The following is a 16158-nucleotide window of genomic DNA, read 5'->3' as shown; positions in this document are numbered from 1 at the left end:
GGTCCGCGGAATGGTCAAGGGTGTTGGGAGGGTTGGTTCTGGGATAGGGGAGAATTCTTTCTTGAGGCCTGGCTCCCTGTTGGGTTGGTATATTCTCCGACGGTGGCGGTTCGGGAGTGGTCTCCCGGCAGTGGGGCCTCGTGTGGAGGCGAGATTTAAGCCGTTTGAGGCTGCGATGTGAGGCACCAGTGGCTGTAGGCAGCGGATTGCGGCGCGGCAAAAATGGCGGGCAGGTGTTTGAAGCAGCAATGGCTGCGCGCAATCTGCCTTTGCGGATTTGGCGACGCGGCTTTGGAGGTGGGAGCGTGCAATCAGGCTTTCTATTGGATGCTGCTGGAGTCTTCAGAGCTTCTGTTGGTGACGTGTAATAGGGGCGCCACTTTTTTGTGTTTCATCATTATTTTAGGTGTGAAAGGTGTGGTTTTTTGATAATTTTTTAATGCCAGATCCCTCCCTGATGGGCAAGGTACGTTGTGCCCAAATTTGTTTCAGTTCGGTTCAGCAGTTATGGAGAAAAGGCTGTTTCATCCGCGTGCGCAATGCCTACATTTATATATAGAGAGAGAGATAAGAGGACATTCAGCTTCAAATCCCAAACTCTTAATGAAGCTTCGCAGAAAGCATTAAGGTCAGTACCTCTAGACCTCCCTTTTTCTTTCCCCCGAACAGCCATCCAGGAAACCAGTTTCTGATCTTTTGCTGCATTTAGAATAAAGTGAATAAGGCAAACTCCTAAATTATGGGCAGAATTTGCCGTTGGAAGAAAAGCAACATCTGGAGGGCACCAGGTTGCAGAAGCTCCCTCCAAGCGGAGCAGATGGAAATGTTTAGAGCACTCTATGTGCTAACATGGATTCCAATGCGCTAACATCAATTCCTGGTGTAAGCCCAGGCCCCAAACTGCAGGGTGGAGAACCTCAGACATAGGGGCTAAATTGGCTCTCTTTCTATCTCTGGCCCGCAGGAATTTCCCAAGCACCACACCCTCTTTCCAATGCTTCCCATATGCCTCCTGGGTTTTTGGGGGGCGGCTGGAAAAAAAATCCCTGGAAGGCAGGCAGCTCCTGGACAAAGCTCGGAGTCAGCTCCATAGCCCCTTCAACTCTGTCCTCTGGCCTTGCCCATCAATGGAAAGTGGTCCCTGGAAGGCTGCTTAGGAGCAAATGTGGCCCTCAGGCTGGATAATAGTCTCCACCCGTTATCCAAATAGTAAACTGGCAGTCATCCTGGCCCACCTTGCAGGGTTCTTGTGTGAGCATTGCCCAGGTGGTGGGCTTTAGATCACCTATAGTGTTATAAGACCCTCCTGGCAACCTGGATGGGGACGAGGCCAGGCAGGAGTGAGGCTGGCAGAACAGGCAGAAAAGGTCCCTCAGCACCTCTGCGCTGGGCCAATCCTGCAAGACAGGCCAGATCTCCCACTCCTGGGTGCTTTGATCCTGCTTTCGTACAAAGTCCCAAGAGGATATCTGGAGAGGCCTCTTTTTGGAAAGAAACAGCATCAAAAACCCACCCACCCCTCTTTCCCCCCCAAGTCCAGCTGGGGAGGGGGCATTTCTTTAATTCCTCCAGTCTTTGCCTTGAAGCTTTTTAAAGGGCTCCTAAGGCCTTGATCAGTTTCAAATCCTGCCACCCATGGGCCCATTTCCCTTGCCAAGCAGGAGGGAAACTGACAAGGTGCTTTTCCAAGCTTCAGGAAATGGAAAATCCGCCTCTTCCCTCCAGTTTTGGGGCACAAAAGCAGCACAGCAAACCCTCCCCAACTGCACCCACAACATAGGAAACCCAACAAGGCTCTTTCCTTTGTGCCAAAGCAACCTCAGCCTGCCAGACTGGGATTTCTGAAAGAGGAGCTGGGGGGCCTCCCCCTTCCTCCTCACATCAGTCTCTATCTTCCTTGACATTCCCCATCTCTCACCCCCCCACCCAATTCAAAATCTCCTCCCTCTCTCCCAATCCAGAGGCGACTCTGTTCTCCAGCTGCTTCCACTTCCTCTCCCCCTGTTTGCCCTCCCCATCTCCGCCCCACTGAGGAAGGGGCTTCAGCAGCTGATTTCGGAGGGGGCAGATCAGGGTCCTGGAGGAGCTCACCCCTCCCCTGCCGCAGGAGGCAGAGCCTGGGGGGAGCAGGAGGGGGGCAGTAGTGAGAAGGGAGATGGAGGCTGTTAATCAGAGTGGAGCATCACTAGGTGAAATGGGGCTGCCACCCCTTTGAACGGAGAAGGACTGACTTCTGAGTCAACATGCACAGGGTGGGGCTGAAAATCCCTTTCTAGTTAGGGTGCACTGGGGAGGGGGAGACCCTTTTGTGGTTCGTCTCAAGTGTCTTCGCCCCTTCCCCTCCCCCCTCCATGGGAGGCTGGCTTGATCTCTGCGCTTCAAAAAGGATTTTGCAATGCAAACCCTGTTGAGGGGGAGGACCCCACTTTGCAAAAGGATGGGCTGCATCCATGAAGCCCCTCCCTGCTTTCCTTTCTCTCCTCCCCCCCCCATCCTCCCGCCTCCTTTCCCAGCTGCCCTGTTTGTAGATTCAGGGAGAGGGAAAGCAAATCCTTCTCCCACTCCCCCACCCCCAAATAACCCCCAAATATGCGGCACCTCTTTATCCTCTTCTCCAAGTCCGCTTCTCTTCCGGGGATGTGGATGGAGACCCCTCCCCCCCAAAAATAGCTTCCTGCCTTTCTAGGAAGCGGAGCTCATTGACCCAGGGGGAGGGGGGGAGGGGGAGGAGATCCGCCTCCCCCTCCCTGCAAACAGAAATGCCCTTCCAGGCCGGGAAGCTCTATGTTCCCGGGTATTTAGTGAGAAATTCATGGGTTCGATTCTTGCAATCGGCGATTAAAGACGGACCCCCCCACCCCAATTTCTGAAAAGCCTCCTCCTGGGAAGGGGTTTAGAGCAGTAACTTAAGACAAGCCTAAGCTGATGGAGAAAGTTAAGCTTTGTTATGGGGCGGGGGGGGGGTGCAGCTCAGGGTCAGAACAGTTGCTTTGCATGCAGAAGGTCTCATTCCTATTTTCACGTTTGGTGGGAGTGTAGCATGGTCCATGTCTTCTGGGGAAGAGCTTTTTATCTGACCTCCAAAATCTCTAAACAATCTATCTGTCCTTACTCAGCACTTGCCTTATTATATCCAAATTTGACCCCGTATTCTACGCTTCAATCTAAAGAATAAATATTTCTGTTCACAGCAGGTAGACTAGTCATTGCCCATGATGGAGGAAAACCTCTAAAATAACAATAGAGGCTTGGATTAATAACATCTGGAGCATTGCTCTATCAGAACGCCTAACATATCATTGGTGTCTAATCAAAGGTATCTCCAAAAAGATACCTTTGACAAAATCTGGTCTCTCTTTTTCTCCCTTGATTGAAGAACAGGATATTTTAATGCCATCATCATCATCACAGAGGTATTTGTGGAGGGCATATAATGATTAGGTTCCTATTGAGGGTATTGGGGGAGCCAACATGACTGTGATGTGGGACTGAGGATTGGAGTGATCATTTTGTGATTTCATCACACTGGACAAAGGTGTATTTACTTTAAATAAATGAACGTTGTTTAAATAAAGGTCTCAAATCCAATGCTTTGCATGCAGAAGAAGGCCCCGGGTGAAAGCCTCTGCAGGCAAAGAGCCCCCTGTTGGCATCTGTCTGTCTCGGGGGGGGGGGGCGATGGAGGGGGATGCCTTTGGGGGTGAAGTCCAACTGTGGGCAGCTTGCAGCACCTGCTGTGGCTTCTTTATGTCATGGGCAAATGCTCAATGCTGGCAGAGGGAGAAGCTCCAGATGAACTCTGCTTTCAGCCTCCTATACTTCCTGCTCTTTCTACAGATTTCTGAAAGATGGGCCAGTTATGTGGGCAGAAAGATTCCTCTCTCCGCAGGGAAATGGCTCTCCTGAAACCACTGGCAATGCCCACATTTTCCTGTGCCACCTTCCCTCCCCATGTTGGATCTTCCCGTCAGGGGCTGGTGTGAATCGGAGGATGGGGGAATGCAATCGCAGGAAGATCAGCTTCTAACAGAAGAGGAGAGGAAAGATCCCACCCCCACCCCCCTCCCAGAGTTTCATGAAGCAGAGAGACAGGCAGATTCAGAGGCTGCACAGTTGAGACAGGAGCTACCAAGCTTTGAGATAGTAGCTAGGAAACAGTAAGGAGGGAGGCACCTAACCAATACACCAACCAGAGTGGGGGGAACTCCCTCCCTCCCCAAACTCTCTGATATATGTGCCTGTCAAAGAAAAAAAATGAGAAGCAGGGACGCCCTGTTGGAAGTGGGTAAGAACTGCAATCCTTGCGAGGAGTTGCCTATTGGTGGTAGCAACATAAGGTAATAAAAAGACTAGAAAACTACCAACTGCTCAACTACCAAAAGGGAGGGGGGGACTCCCAGACATGACATGTAACCATGAATGAGAAGGTAATGTAAAACAATTAATTTGTAAAACATAAACAACGTAGGATGGTTTAAGGATTACTTTTCAGTCTTTCTGTGTTTTCATTCTTCCTTTATTGCAATTATAAAAATGGTCTTAATGCTACTGTTCTTATAGCAGGGAGCTAGACTAGAGTCCCTTTCAATTCTACAGTTACAGGATTCCAGAGCCTATCCTGCTTCCTAAACACCACCGTTGTGTTCTACTTTTCACAACTCTCCATTCCTATGTCTGCCAAAGATCAAATACCAATGGACTCTCAGCACATGTTCACTCACAATGAGCCCTCGAGAGTCACATTCTGCACATCCCTAACAGTACATTGTATAAATTTCTTCCAGCAGCACCTTGGAGACCAACTAAGTTTGTCATAGGTAGGAGCTTTTGTGTGCATGCACACTTCTTCAGATACACTGAAACAGAAGGCACCAGACCCTTATATATAGTCAGAGGGTGGGGAGGGGTATTACTCAGAAGGGTGGTGGGAATGGGTGATTGGCTGATAGGAGTGGTAAATGTGATTCCTGATGTCAGATTTATGTCCATTTATCTTTTGGCGTAGGGTTTGGCCTGTTTGTCCAATATAGAGAGCTGAAGTCGTCAACAACTATCAGTCAATCACCCATTCCCACCACCCTCCTGAGAATACCCCTCTCCACCCTCTCACTATATATAAGCATCTGGGGACTTCTATTTCAGTGTATCTGAAGAAGTGTGCATGCACACGAAAGCTCATACCAATGACAAACTTAGTTGGTTTCTAAGGTGCTGCTGGAAGGTCAGACCAACACGGCTACCTACCTGTAACTAGTACACTGTATCTTTCATTATACTTAGTATTATATTATGAGACATTACCCTCGTTGCTTTAATACATGTACAACATTCCATACAAATACGAAAACAAAACACACTACATGCATTTACAATGCACTTTCCCTATAAGAGTTTGTTGATATGAGAGACAAAGTGAACTCTGGGGGGGAAGACATGGCACACTCCATACATCTAAATGGGTTCCTCCCTGTGAGAGTCCGTGTTAATTAAGAACTGCATTATAACTGGAAAGCTTTCCACACTCCTAATATTTAAACTGTTGCTTCTTTGTGAGATCGTTGATGTTTTCTAAGAGTTACACCATTACAGAAGCACTTCCCACAATCCATACATTCATATGGTTTCTCCCCTGTGTGAGTTCGTTTATGTTCGGTAAGGTTTCCACCCTGACTGAAGCTCTTTCCGCACTCCATACATTTAAATGGTTTCTCCCCTGTATGAGTTCGTTGATGTACGATAAGATTTCCTTTGTGACTAAAGTTCTTTCCACACTCTGTACATCTAAAGGGTTTCTCCCCTGTGTGAGTTCGTAGATGTATAGTAAGTTTTCCATTTTCTCTGAAGCCCTTTCCACACTCCAAACATCTAAATGGTTTCTCCCCTTGGTGAGTTTGTTGATGTCTTGTAAGTTTTCCAGCTACACTGAAACCCTTCCCACACTCCGTACATATATATGGTTTCTCCCCTGTATGAGTTCGTTGATGTATTGTAAGCTTTCCCCTATGACTGAAGCACATCCCACATTCCATACATTTAAATGGTTTCTCACCTGTGTGAGTTCGTTGATATCTTGCAAGTTTTCCACCTTCACTGAAACCCATCACAAACTCCATACATCTATATGATTTATCCCCTGTGTGAGTTCGGTGGTGCCTTGTAAGTGTTGCACCTTCACTGAAACCCTTCCCAATCTCCATACATCTAAGGGGTTTCTCCCCTGTGTGAGTTCGTTGATGTCTTGTAAGTGCTGCAAATTCACTGAAACCCTTCCAACATTCCATACATCTATATGGTTTCTCCCCTGTGTGAATTTGTTGATTGTTGATTTGTTGTTTCTGACTGGAACTCTTTCCACACTCCTTATATATTAATGGTTTGTCCCTTGTGTGAATTCGTTGATGTGTTCTAAGAACTCTCCTCTCAAAGAAGCTCTTTCCACAATCCTTACATGTAAATGGTTTCTCCCCTGTGTGAATCAGTTGGTGTCTAGTAAGTTTTCTACCTTCATTGAAACCCATCCCACAATCCATACATTTAAATGGTTTCTCCCCTGTGTGAATCCGTTGATGTCTAGTAAGGGTTCCACTCTGACTGAAGCCCTTCCCACACTCCATACACCAAAATGGTTTCTCCCCTGTGTGAGTCCGTAGATGTTGAGTATAAATTTGACTCCCACTGAAGCTCTTTCCACACTCCATACATTTAAAAGGTTTATCCCCTGTGTTAGTTTGTAGATGTGTGCTAAGGTCTTCACTTGCACGGAAGTACTTCACAGATGGCCCCTCATAATTCTGATTGCCTTCTCCATCACCTGGTTGAAAGTTGGGGGAAAGAAAATATTGTTATGTATTCAAGGAAGCAAACAAGAGAAATAAACATGCAGGCAGACCAATCAGCACTTTCTCTTATTTTAACACCTCTAGCATTCCTCCCTCTCCCATGTACGACATTTTTAGGAAAGGAAATCTGAAAATAATATCAAGAACCCTTAGTATCCAGTTCTACCTTTAAATCCCATTTAACACTTGGCACCAAGAGAAACCTTCTATGCTGAGATGAGGCATCTATGGCCCTCCAGATGTGGTTGGACTCTTAAGTAGCATCAACCCAAGTAAAGATGGCCAACGATCAGGGATGGTGCGAGTTGTAGTGCAGCAACATCTGGAGGGACACGCTTTCTCCATCTTCTTCCTCCTCTGAAATTGCTACGCCTCTGTATTCATTCTTCTCCTTCCTCCCTGATTTGTGATACATTCCAACCAACTGTACACATCACCTAAACCTCCACCAGGATGCTGGGAAAGATGGGCCCTCGTTCTGATCCAAAAGGGCTTTTTTATATTCCTACACACTGAAAGGAGACATACAAAGGTACAGCCTCACAGCAAAGTGGAACTCTGTATGTCTCAATTGTTCCAGGACAACATCCCTCCATTTTGCTGTTCCAGGCGAGGAGATGAGCTCAGACTTGAGTATCAGAGTCTCTGATATGGGGAATAAGTAAAACAGAGCCCATTAAAAGCTAATAAATAAAGGAAACCGTATGCCACCATTACTAACCTTTCAGGCTCTTTGTAGATTTTCCCTTTTTAGGTTTTTTTTGGGAACTCATAACACAATATCAGCTTATGAAGAGTTGCCTACTGACAAAAGTACAGCATTGCTATAAAGTACAATCTTCAACATCAACTTCGTTGGACTGGTCATGTTGTTCGGATACCTGATTATCGTATTTGAAAGCAACTACTCTATTCCCCCCCTTCATGGATCAATGCCTTGTCGTGGCGAAGGGGCTTGAATAACTATGAGCTATGCCGTGCAGGGCCACCCAAGATGGAAAGGTCATAGTGGAGAGTTTTGACTAAACGTGATCCACCTGGAGAAGGAACTGGCAAGCCACTCCAGTATCCCTGCCAAGAAAACTCCATGGACAAAGACAACAGGCATATAAAAGTTATGACGCTGGAAGATGAGCCCCTCAGGTCGGAAGGCGTCCAACATGTTACTGAGGAAGAGCGGAGGACAAGTACAAGTAGATTCAGAGCTGATGAAGCGGCTGGGCCAAAGCTGAAAGGACGCTCAGCTTTGCGGATATGCCTGGAAGCGAAAGGAAAGTCCGATGCTGTAAAGAAAAATATTGCATAGGAACCTGGAATGTAAGAACCATGAATGGGGGTAAGCTGGATGTGGTCAAAAATGAGATGACAAGAATAAATATCGACATCCTGGGCATCAGTGAACTAAAATGGAAGGGAATGGGCGAATTCAGTTCGGGTGACTATCATATCTACTACTGTGGGCAAGAATCCTGTAGTAGAAATGGAGTGGCCCTCATAGTCAACAAAAGAGTGGCAAAAGCTGTAATGGGATGCAATCTCAAAAATGACAGAATGATCTCGATACGAATCCAAGGCAGACCTTTTAACATCACAGTAATACAAGTTTATGCACCAACTACCGGTGCTGAAGAAAGTGAAATTGACCAATTCTATGAAGACTTACAACACCTTCTAGAAATGACACCAAAGAAGGATGTTCTTCTCATTACAGGGGACTGGAATGCTAAAGTAGGGAATCAAGAGATAAAAGGAACAACTGGCAAGTTTGGCCTTGGAGTTCAAAATGAAGCTGGGCAAAGGCTAATAGAGTTCATCACAAACACTCTCTTCCAACAACACAAGAGACGACTCTACACATGGATATCACCAAATGGGCAGCATCGAAATCAGATTGATTATATTCTCTGCAGCCAAAGATGGAGAAGCTCTATACAGTCAGAAAAAACAAGACCTGGAGCTGACTGTAACTCAGATCATCAGCTTCTTATAGCAAAATTCCAGCTTAAACTGAAGAAAGTAGGAAAAACCACTGGGCCAGTAAGATACAATCTGAATCAAATCCCTTATGAATACACAGTGGAAGTGAGGAACAGGTTTAAGGATTTAGATTTGGTGGACAGAGTGCCTGAAGAACTATGGATGGAGGCTTGTAACATTATACAGGAGGCAGCAACGAAAACCATCCCAAGGAAAAGGAAATGCAAGAAAGCAAAATGGCTGTCCAATGAGGCCTTACAAATAGAGGAGGAGAGGAGGCAAGCAAAATGCAAGGGAGATAGGGAAAGATACAGGAAACTGAATGCAGATTTCCAAAAAACAGCAAGGAGAGACAAGAGGGTCTTCTTAAATGAGCAATGCAAAGAAATAGAGGAAAACAATAGAATGGGGAATGGGGAAAACCAGAGATCTGTTCAAGAAAATTGGAGATATGAAAGGAACATTTCGTACAAAGATTACCATAATCAAGGACAAAAGTGGTAAGGACCTAACAGAAGCAGAAGACATCAAGAAGAGGTGGCAGGAATACACAGAGGAATTATACCAGAAAGATATGGAGGTCCCGTACACCCCAGGTAGTGTGGTTGCTGACCTTGAGCCAGACCTTGAGCCAGACATCTTGGAGAGTGAAGTCAAATGGGCCTTAGAAAGCACTGCTAATAACAAGGCCAGTGGAAGTGATGATATTCCAGCTGAACTATTTAAAATTTTAAAAGATGATGCTGTTAAGGTGCTGCACCCAATATGCCAGCAAGTTTGGAAAACTCAGCAATGGCCAGAGGATTGGAGAAGATCAGTCTACATCCCAATTCCAAAGAAGGGCAGTGCCAAAGAATGCTCCAACTACCGCACAATTGCGCTCATTTCACACGCTAGCAAGGTTATGCTTAAAATTCTACAAGGCAGGCTTAGGCAGTATGTGGACCGAGAACTCCCAGAAGTGCAAGCTGGATTTCGAAAGGGCAGAGGAACCAGAGACCAAATAGCAAACATGCGCTGGATTATGGAGAAAGCTAGAGAGTTCCAGAAAAACGTCTACTTCTGCTTCATTGACTATGCAAAAGCCTTTGACTGTGTCGACCACAGCAAACTTTGGCAAGTTCTTAAAGAAATGGGAGTGCCTGATCACCTCATCTGTCTCCTGAGAAATCTCTATGTGGGACAAGAAGCTACAGTTAGAACTGGATATGGAACAACTGATTGGTTCAAAATTGGGAAAGGAGTACGACAAGGTTGTATATTGTCTCCCTGCTTATTTAACTTATATGCAGAATTCATCATGCGAAAGGCTGGACTAGATGAATCCCAAGGCGGAATTAAGATTGCCGGAAGAAATATCAACAACCTCAGATATGCAGATGACACAACCTTGATGGCAGAAAGCGAGGAGGAATTAAAGAACCTTTTAATGAGGGTGAAAGAGGAGAGCGCAAAATATGGTCTGAAGCTCAACATCAAAAAAACAAAGATCATGGCCACTGGTCCCATCACCTCCTGGCAAATAGAAGGGGAAGAAATGGAGGCAGTGAGAGATTTTACTTTCTTGGGCTCCTTGATCACTGCAGATGGTGACAGCAGTCACGAAATTAAAAGACGCCTGCTTCTTGGGAGAAAAGCAATGACAAACCTAGACAGCATCTTAAAAAGCAGAGACATCACCTTGCCGACAAAGGTCCGTATAGTTAAAGCTATGGTTTTCCCAGTAGTGATGTATGGAAGTGAGAGCTGGACCATAAAGAAGGCTGATCGCCGAAGAATTGATGCTTTTGAATTATGGTGCTGGAGGAGACTCTTGAGAGTCCCATGGACTGCAAGAAGATCAAACCTATCCATTCTTAAGGAAATCAGCCCTGAGTGCTCCCTGGAAGGACAGATCGTGAAGCTGAGGCTCCAATACTTTGGCCACCTCATGAGAAGAGAAGAATCCTTGGAAAAGACCCTGATGTTGGGAAAGATGGAGGGCACTAGGAGAAGGGGACGACAGAGGACAAGATGGTTGGACAGTGTTCTCGAAGCTACGAACATGAGTTTGACCAAACTGCGGGAGGCAGTGCAAGACAGATGTGCCTGGCGTGCTATGGTCCATGGGGTCACGAAGAGTCGGACACGACTAAACGACTAAACAACAAGTCTATTCCCAACTTTAAAATGGAAATTGATGTACCGGAGGACAGCAAAAGAGGTTTAAAGGCAAATCTAAAAAATGCATATAAGCACAGAAAATTGGGAAACACTGGCCTGTGAGCGCTCCCTTTAATATTTTGCTGGGAGCCGCCCAGAGTGGCTGGGGAAACCCAACCAGATTTTTTTGGGGGGAGGGGGTATAAATAAATTTGTTGTTGTTGTTGTTGTTGTTGTTGTTGTTGTTGTTGTTGTTGTTATCCAATTGGAGAATGGCCTTTAGCAAAGGCATCATAGACTTTGAAGAAGCACAAACTCCGGACAAAACGGAGACACAAGCTATGAGGACAGCATGTTTGGCAAACTCTCATTGTGATTAACTCCTGCCCGGAAGCCTATGTCCCCACTGCGGAAAGATGTGTGGATCCAGAATTGGACTCTATTGTTACTTACGGACACACTGTTAAGATCATGTTCATGGAAGACAATCTTACTCGGCCATGAGGATTCACCAAAGAAGAAGACACAGCATGAATAAATGGCTCAAACAGCAGATTCACTCTTTCAATGTCTAGCAGCCAAGAGGGATAACAATCTGCTCTTACCTAAAGAGGCCACCATCTCATAATTCTCCTCCATGACTTCCTTGTGCAGAGCTCTTTGGCCTGGATCCAGCAGAGCCCACTCCTCCTCCGTGAAAAACACAGCCACCTCCTCAAAGGTCAAGAGGGCCTGGAAGAAGAAAACAGAGCTTCTCTTAGATCCCCATCATCCCCACTCAACACAGAGGGAAGCTGGGTTGTCCCATCTGTGCCTCTTCCCTCCTACCTGCTCCTGTTGCTCTTTCGCTACCTGAGGAAGCTGCCTGGCTCCTCTTTCCACTCCATCTTTAAGAAGACACCATTCAGAGGGTTTACCAGAGGCCATTGCGTTGCCAGTGAAAAGGACGGAGGAGGAGAAGGAGGCGTAAACTGGGCCACTTCTGGGACTCTCTCAGCTGTTGCCACAATGTACTTCAATGCAGGTAACTTCTCTTTAAGGAGAAAAATGCAGAAATTATTATTACTGTATTATTATTATTATTATTATTATTATTATTACTGAACTTATATACCGCCCTATACCTGAAGGTCTCAGGGCGGTTCACAGAAAGATGGATTTCATTAGGGTGGGAGAAATTTACACAGATAGTATACCTGTTACAAATTACAAATATCAATACGAATAAACTAATACTCATAAATTCTAATTACATAGGCAGAGAAGTGGAAGGATGTACAGTGGTATTTCAGGTTAAGAATTTAATTTGTTCTGGAGGTCTGTTCTTATCCTGAAACTTTTCTTAACCTGAAGCACCACTTTAGCTAATTGGGCGTCCTGCTGCCGCCGCACTGCCAGAGCACGATTTCTGCTCTCATCCTGAAGCAAAGTTCTTAACCCCGGGGTACTATTTCTGGGCTAGCGGAGTCTGTAACCTGAAGCGTCTGTAACCCGAGGTACCACTGTAATCCTTTCTACAGGAACTTTATAATACTATAAGATGTCTGTCTTTAGAGGACATTCAGCTTCAAATCCCAAACTCTTAATGAAGCATTACGGTCAGTACCTATAGAGACCTCACTATTCCTTTCCTCCGAACAGCCATACAGGAAACCAGTTTCTGACCTTTTGATACATTTAGAAGAAAACAAGACAAACTCCTAAATTATGGGCAGAATTTGCCGTTGAAAGAAAAGCAACATCTGGAGGGCACCAGGTTGCAGAAGCTCCATGCAAGCAGAGCAGATGGAAATATTTAGAGCAGGCATCCCCAAACATCCAGATGTTTTGGCCTACAACTCCCATGATCCCTAGCTAACAGGACCAGTGGTCGGGGAAGATGGGAATTGTAGTCCAAAACATCTGGAGGGCCGAAGTTTGGGGTTGCCTGATTTAGAGCACTCTCTGCGCTAAGATGGATTGTAGTTTAGGGGACATAAATACGAAGTTCAGTGGCTTATGGCCCCCTAGTCCTTCCTCTTAGGAACCTCTGTGTGTGTGTGTGTGTGTGTGTGTGTGCGTTGTGTACCCTTTTATCCTCCCTACACTGTGAGGAAGGACAGGATGAGAAATAATCAGGGGGGGGGTCCAAACTGGCTACAGGGCATCCCTCCTGAGCATGGGGATGTGAGATTGGGTCTCCCTGGTGTAAGCCCAGCACCCAAACTGCAGAGTGGGGAACCTCAGACTCAGGGGCTAAATTGGCCCTCAAGTCCCCCCCCTCTCTCTGGCCCTCAGGAATTTCCCCAGCACCACACCCTCTTTTCAATGCTTCCCAGCTGCCTCCTGGGGGGCTTTTGTTTGGCTTGAAAAAATCCCTGGAAGGCAGGCAGCTCCTGGACAAAGCTCATGGTCAGCTCCATAGCCCCTTCAACTCTGTCCTCTGGCCTTCCCATCAATGGAAAGTGGCCCCTGGAAGGCTGCTCAGGAGCAGATGTGGCCCTCAGGCTGGATAATGGTCTCCACCCCTGATCCAAACACTAAACTGGCTGTCATCCTGGCCCACCTTGCAGGATTATTGTGTGAGCATTGCCCAGGTGGTGGGCTTTAGATCATCTACAGTATTATAAGACCCTCCTGGCAACCTGGATGGAGACAAGGCCAGGCAGGAGTGAGGCTGCCAGAACCAGCAGATAGTCCCTTAGCATTTCTTTAATTCCTCCAGTCTTTGCCTTGAAGCTTTTTAAAGTTTCAAATCCTCCTATCCATGTGCCCATTTCCCTTGCCAAACAGGAGGAAAACTGATGAGGTGCTTTTTCAAGCTTCAGGAAATGGAAAACCCGCCTCTTCCCTCCAGTTTTGGGGCACAAAAGCAGCACAGCAAACGCTCCCCAACTGAACCTCCAACACGGGAAACCCAACAAGGCTCTTTCCTTTGTGCCAAAGCAACCTCAGCCTGCCAGACTAGGATTTCTGAAAGGGGAGCTGGGGGGGGGGTCACCCTTCCTTCTCACATCAGCCTCTTTCTTACTCAGGAAGCTCCGGAGGCCGATGTCCCTTGACATTGTCCATCTCTCACCCCCCACCGAACTCGAAATCTCCCCCCTCTCTCCCAATCCAGAGGCCACTCTCTTCTCCAGCTGCTTCCACTTCCTCTCCCCTGCTTGCCCTCCCCATCTCCGCCCCACTGAGGAAGGGGCTTCAGCAGCAGATTTCGGAGGGGGACAGATCAGGGTCCTGGAGGAGCTCACCCCCTCCCCTGCCGCAGGAGGCAGAGCATGGGGGGAGCGATGGGGGGCAGGAGGGGGGCAGCAGTGAGAAGGGAGATGGAGGCTGTTAAAGAGAGAGGAGCATCACTAGGTGGAATGGGGCTGCCACCCCTTTGAACGGTGAAGGACTGACTTCTGAGTCAACATGCACAGGGTGGGGCTGAAAGTCCCTTTCTAGTTAGGGTGCACTGGGGGGGGACCCTTTTGTGGTTCGTCTCAAGTGTCTTGCCCCCACCACCACCACTACCCCCCCACCATGGGAGGCTGGCTTGATCTCTGCGCTTCAAAAAGGATCTTGCAATGCAAACCCTGTTTTTTGGGGGGGAGGACTCCACTTTGCAGACGGACGGTCTGCATCCTGCCCCCCCCTACTGATTCCCTTCCCAAACGGAAAGTGGGTAGCCTTCCCTTCCTTGCCCTCCCCCCTCTTCCCTCCCCCCTCTCCTTTCCCAGCTGCTCTGTTTATAGGTTCAGGGGGAGGAAATGCAAATTCTTCTGCCAAGCCCCAACCCCAATTCGCGCCCCCCCGCCCCCCAAAATACGTGGCACCTCTTCATCCTCCTCTGCAGGCCTCTTTCTCTTCCGGGGATGTGCATGGAGACCCCCCCCTCCCCTCCAACTTCGCTTCTACTCCCCCCGCAAAAAAACCCCACTTCCTGCCTCTCTAGGAAACGGAGCTCATTGGCCCAGAGGGAGGGATGAGTGGCAGGAGATCCGCCTCCCTGCAAGCAGAAATTCCCTTCCCAGGCAGCATAGATCTGCTGTACAGTATATTCCCATTTATTGAGTGAGAAATCCATGCGTTCAATTCCTTCCAGCGGCAGCAAAAGGCCACACACACACACACACCCATATTTTTGAAAAGCCTCCTCCTTGGAAGGGGTTTAGAGCAGTAACTTAAGACAACCCTAATGGCTGGTCCAGTGTCATTTCAGTGCGTACCTTTTGTAAAACAAAAAAGCTGGTGCTGATGGATAAAGTTAGGCTTTGTTATGAGGGAGGTGCAGCTCAGTTTCAAAGACCCTCTGGAGTTCCCAGACCCTCCGAATGCCGCCAAGCGTCCTTGTTTTTCAGGGACACTCCTGGGTTTACAGAAGCCATCCTGGTTTCTCATTTAATCCCAGATCATCCATGTTTTCCATAGGACGTCCCTATATCCAGGGGTGGCCAACTCCCAAGAGACTGGTTACAGGTAGGTAGCCGTGTTGGTCTGGATCGAAGTAAAATAAAAAAATTCCTTCAGTAGCACCTTAAAGACCAACTAAGTTTTTATTTTGGTATGAGCTTTCGTGTGCATGCACACTTCTTCAGATACTCAGAGTTAAAAACTGGCAGTGATCTACCCCCTTTTGGGGGGTTCAGGTCAAAGTTGTGGAGCTTTTTGGGGGAAGGAAAGCCCTGGTTTTTGGGTTCAGGGCTAAGTTATTGAGCTTTTTAGGGAGGAAGAAGGCCTGATTGGGGGGAGCCAGTGATCTGCCAGTGATCTACCACAATTGTCCAGTGATCTACCGGTAGATCATGATCTACCTGTTGGACATGCCTGCCTATATCCATTGGATAAATGTTGCAGGGAGTTATGGGACCCCTGAACCAAAGAGATAAGTAACATCTGAAAGCCAGCCCTGTATAGCGAAGCTGTTTAATGTTTTATTATTTTTTTATATATGTTGGAAGGAGAAGATGATAATTAGGTGGCCATATTTCAAAAAGTGAAAATCTGGACACAAAAGCACAGGCTTTTGGACAAAAAAGCACCTTGGGTCTGGGGCCCACGACAGGCAAAAGCTTTCCAAGGGGTCAAAGAACTTCAAATAAAAGGAAAAAAGGATATTACAAGCAAAAACCTGTGAACTACAAGATATATAAAAATGTATAATAAGAGGGACGGGAAGTATCTGTGTTTATATGTAATAACTGTGTTTATTCTGTATCTTTTTCGATGATAGGTATGG

At 46.9% G+C, this 16158-nt stretch overlaps 1 protein-coding gene across 1 annotated transcript; it reads right to left on the bottom strand.

Moving 5' to 3' along the window:
• Positions 1-2961: 2961 nt before the first annotated feature.
• On the bottom strand, positions 2962-14836 carry LOC118081325 (zinc finger protein 883-like). Its single transcript, XM_060269241.1, has 4 exons — positions 14756-14836; positions 11787-11991; positions 11564-11690; positions 2962-6811 (listed from the first exon to the last, which is right to left on the bottom strand). Exons 2-4 carry the CDS (start codon positions 11883-11885, stop codon positions 5532-5534), a joined length of 1506 nt encoding a protein of 501 aa, XP_060125224.1. The 5' UTR covers positions 11886-11991; positions 14756-14836; the 3' UTR covers positions 2962-5531.
• Between the last annotated feature and the right edge of the window lie 1322 nt (positions 14837-16158).

Source organism: Zootoca vivipara, chromosome 2 (genome assembly GCF_963506605.1).
Source record: "Zootoca vivipara chromosome 2, rZooViv1.1, whole genome shotgun sequence".
NCBI classification, from domain to species: Eukaryota; Metazoa; Chordata; class Lepidosauria; order Squamata; family Lacertidae; genus Zootoca; species Zootoca vivipara.
Note: the sequence above shows the minus strand (reverse complement) of the source record. Positions and strands in the feature narration are given on the sequence as shown.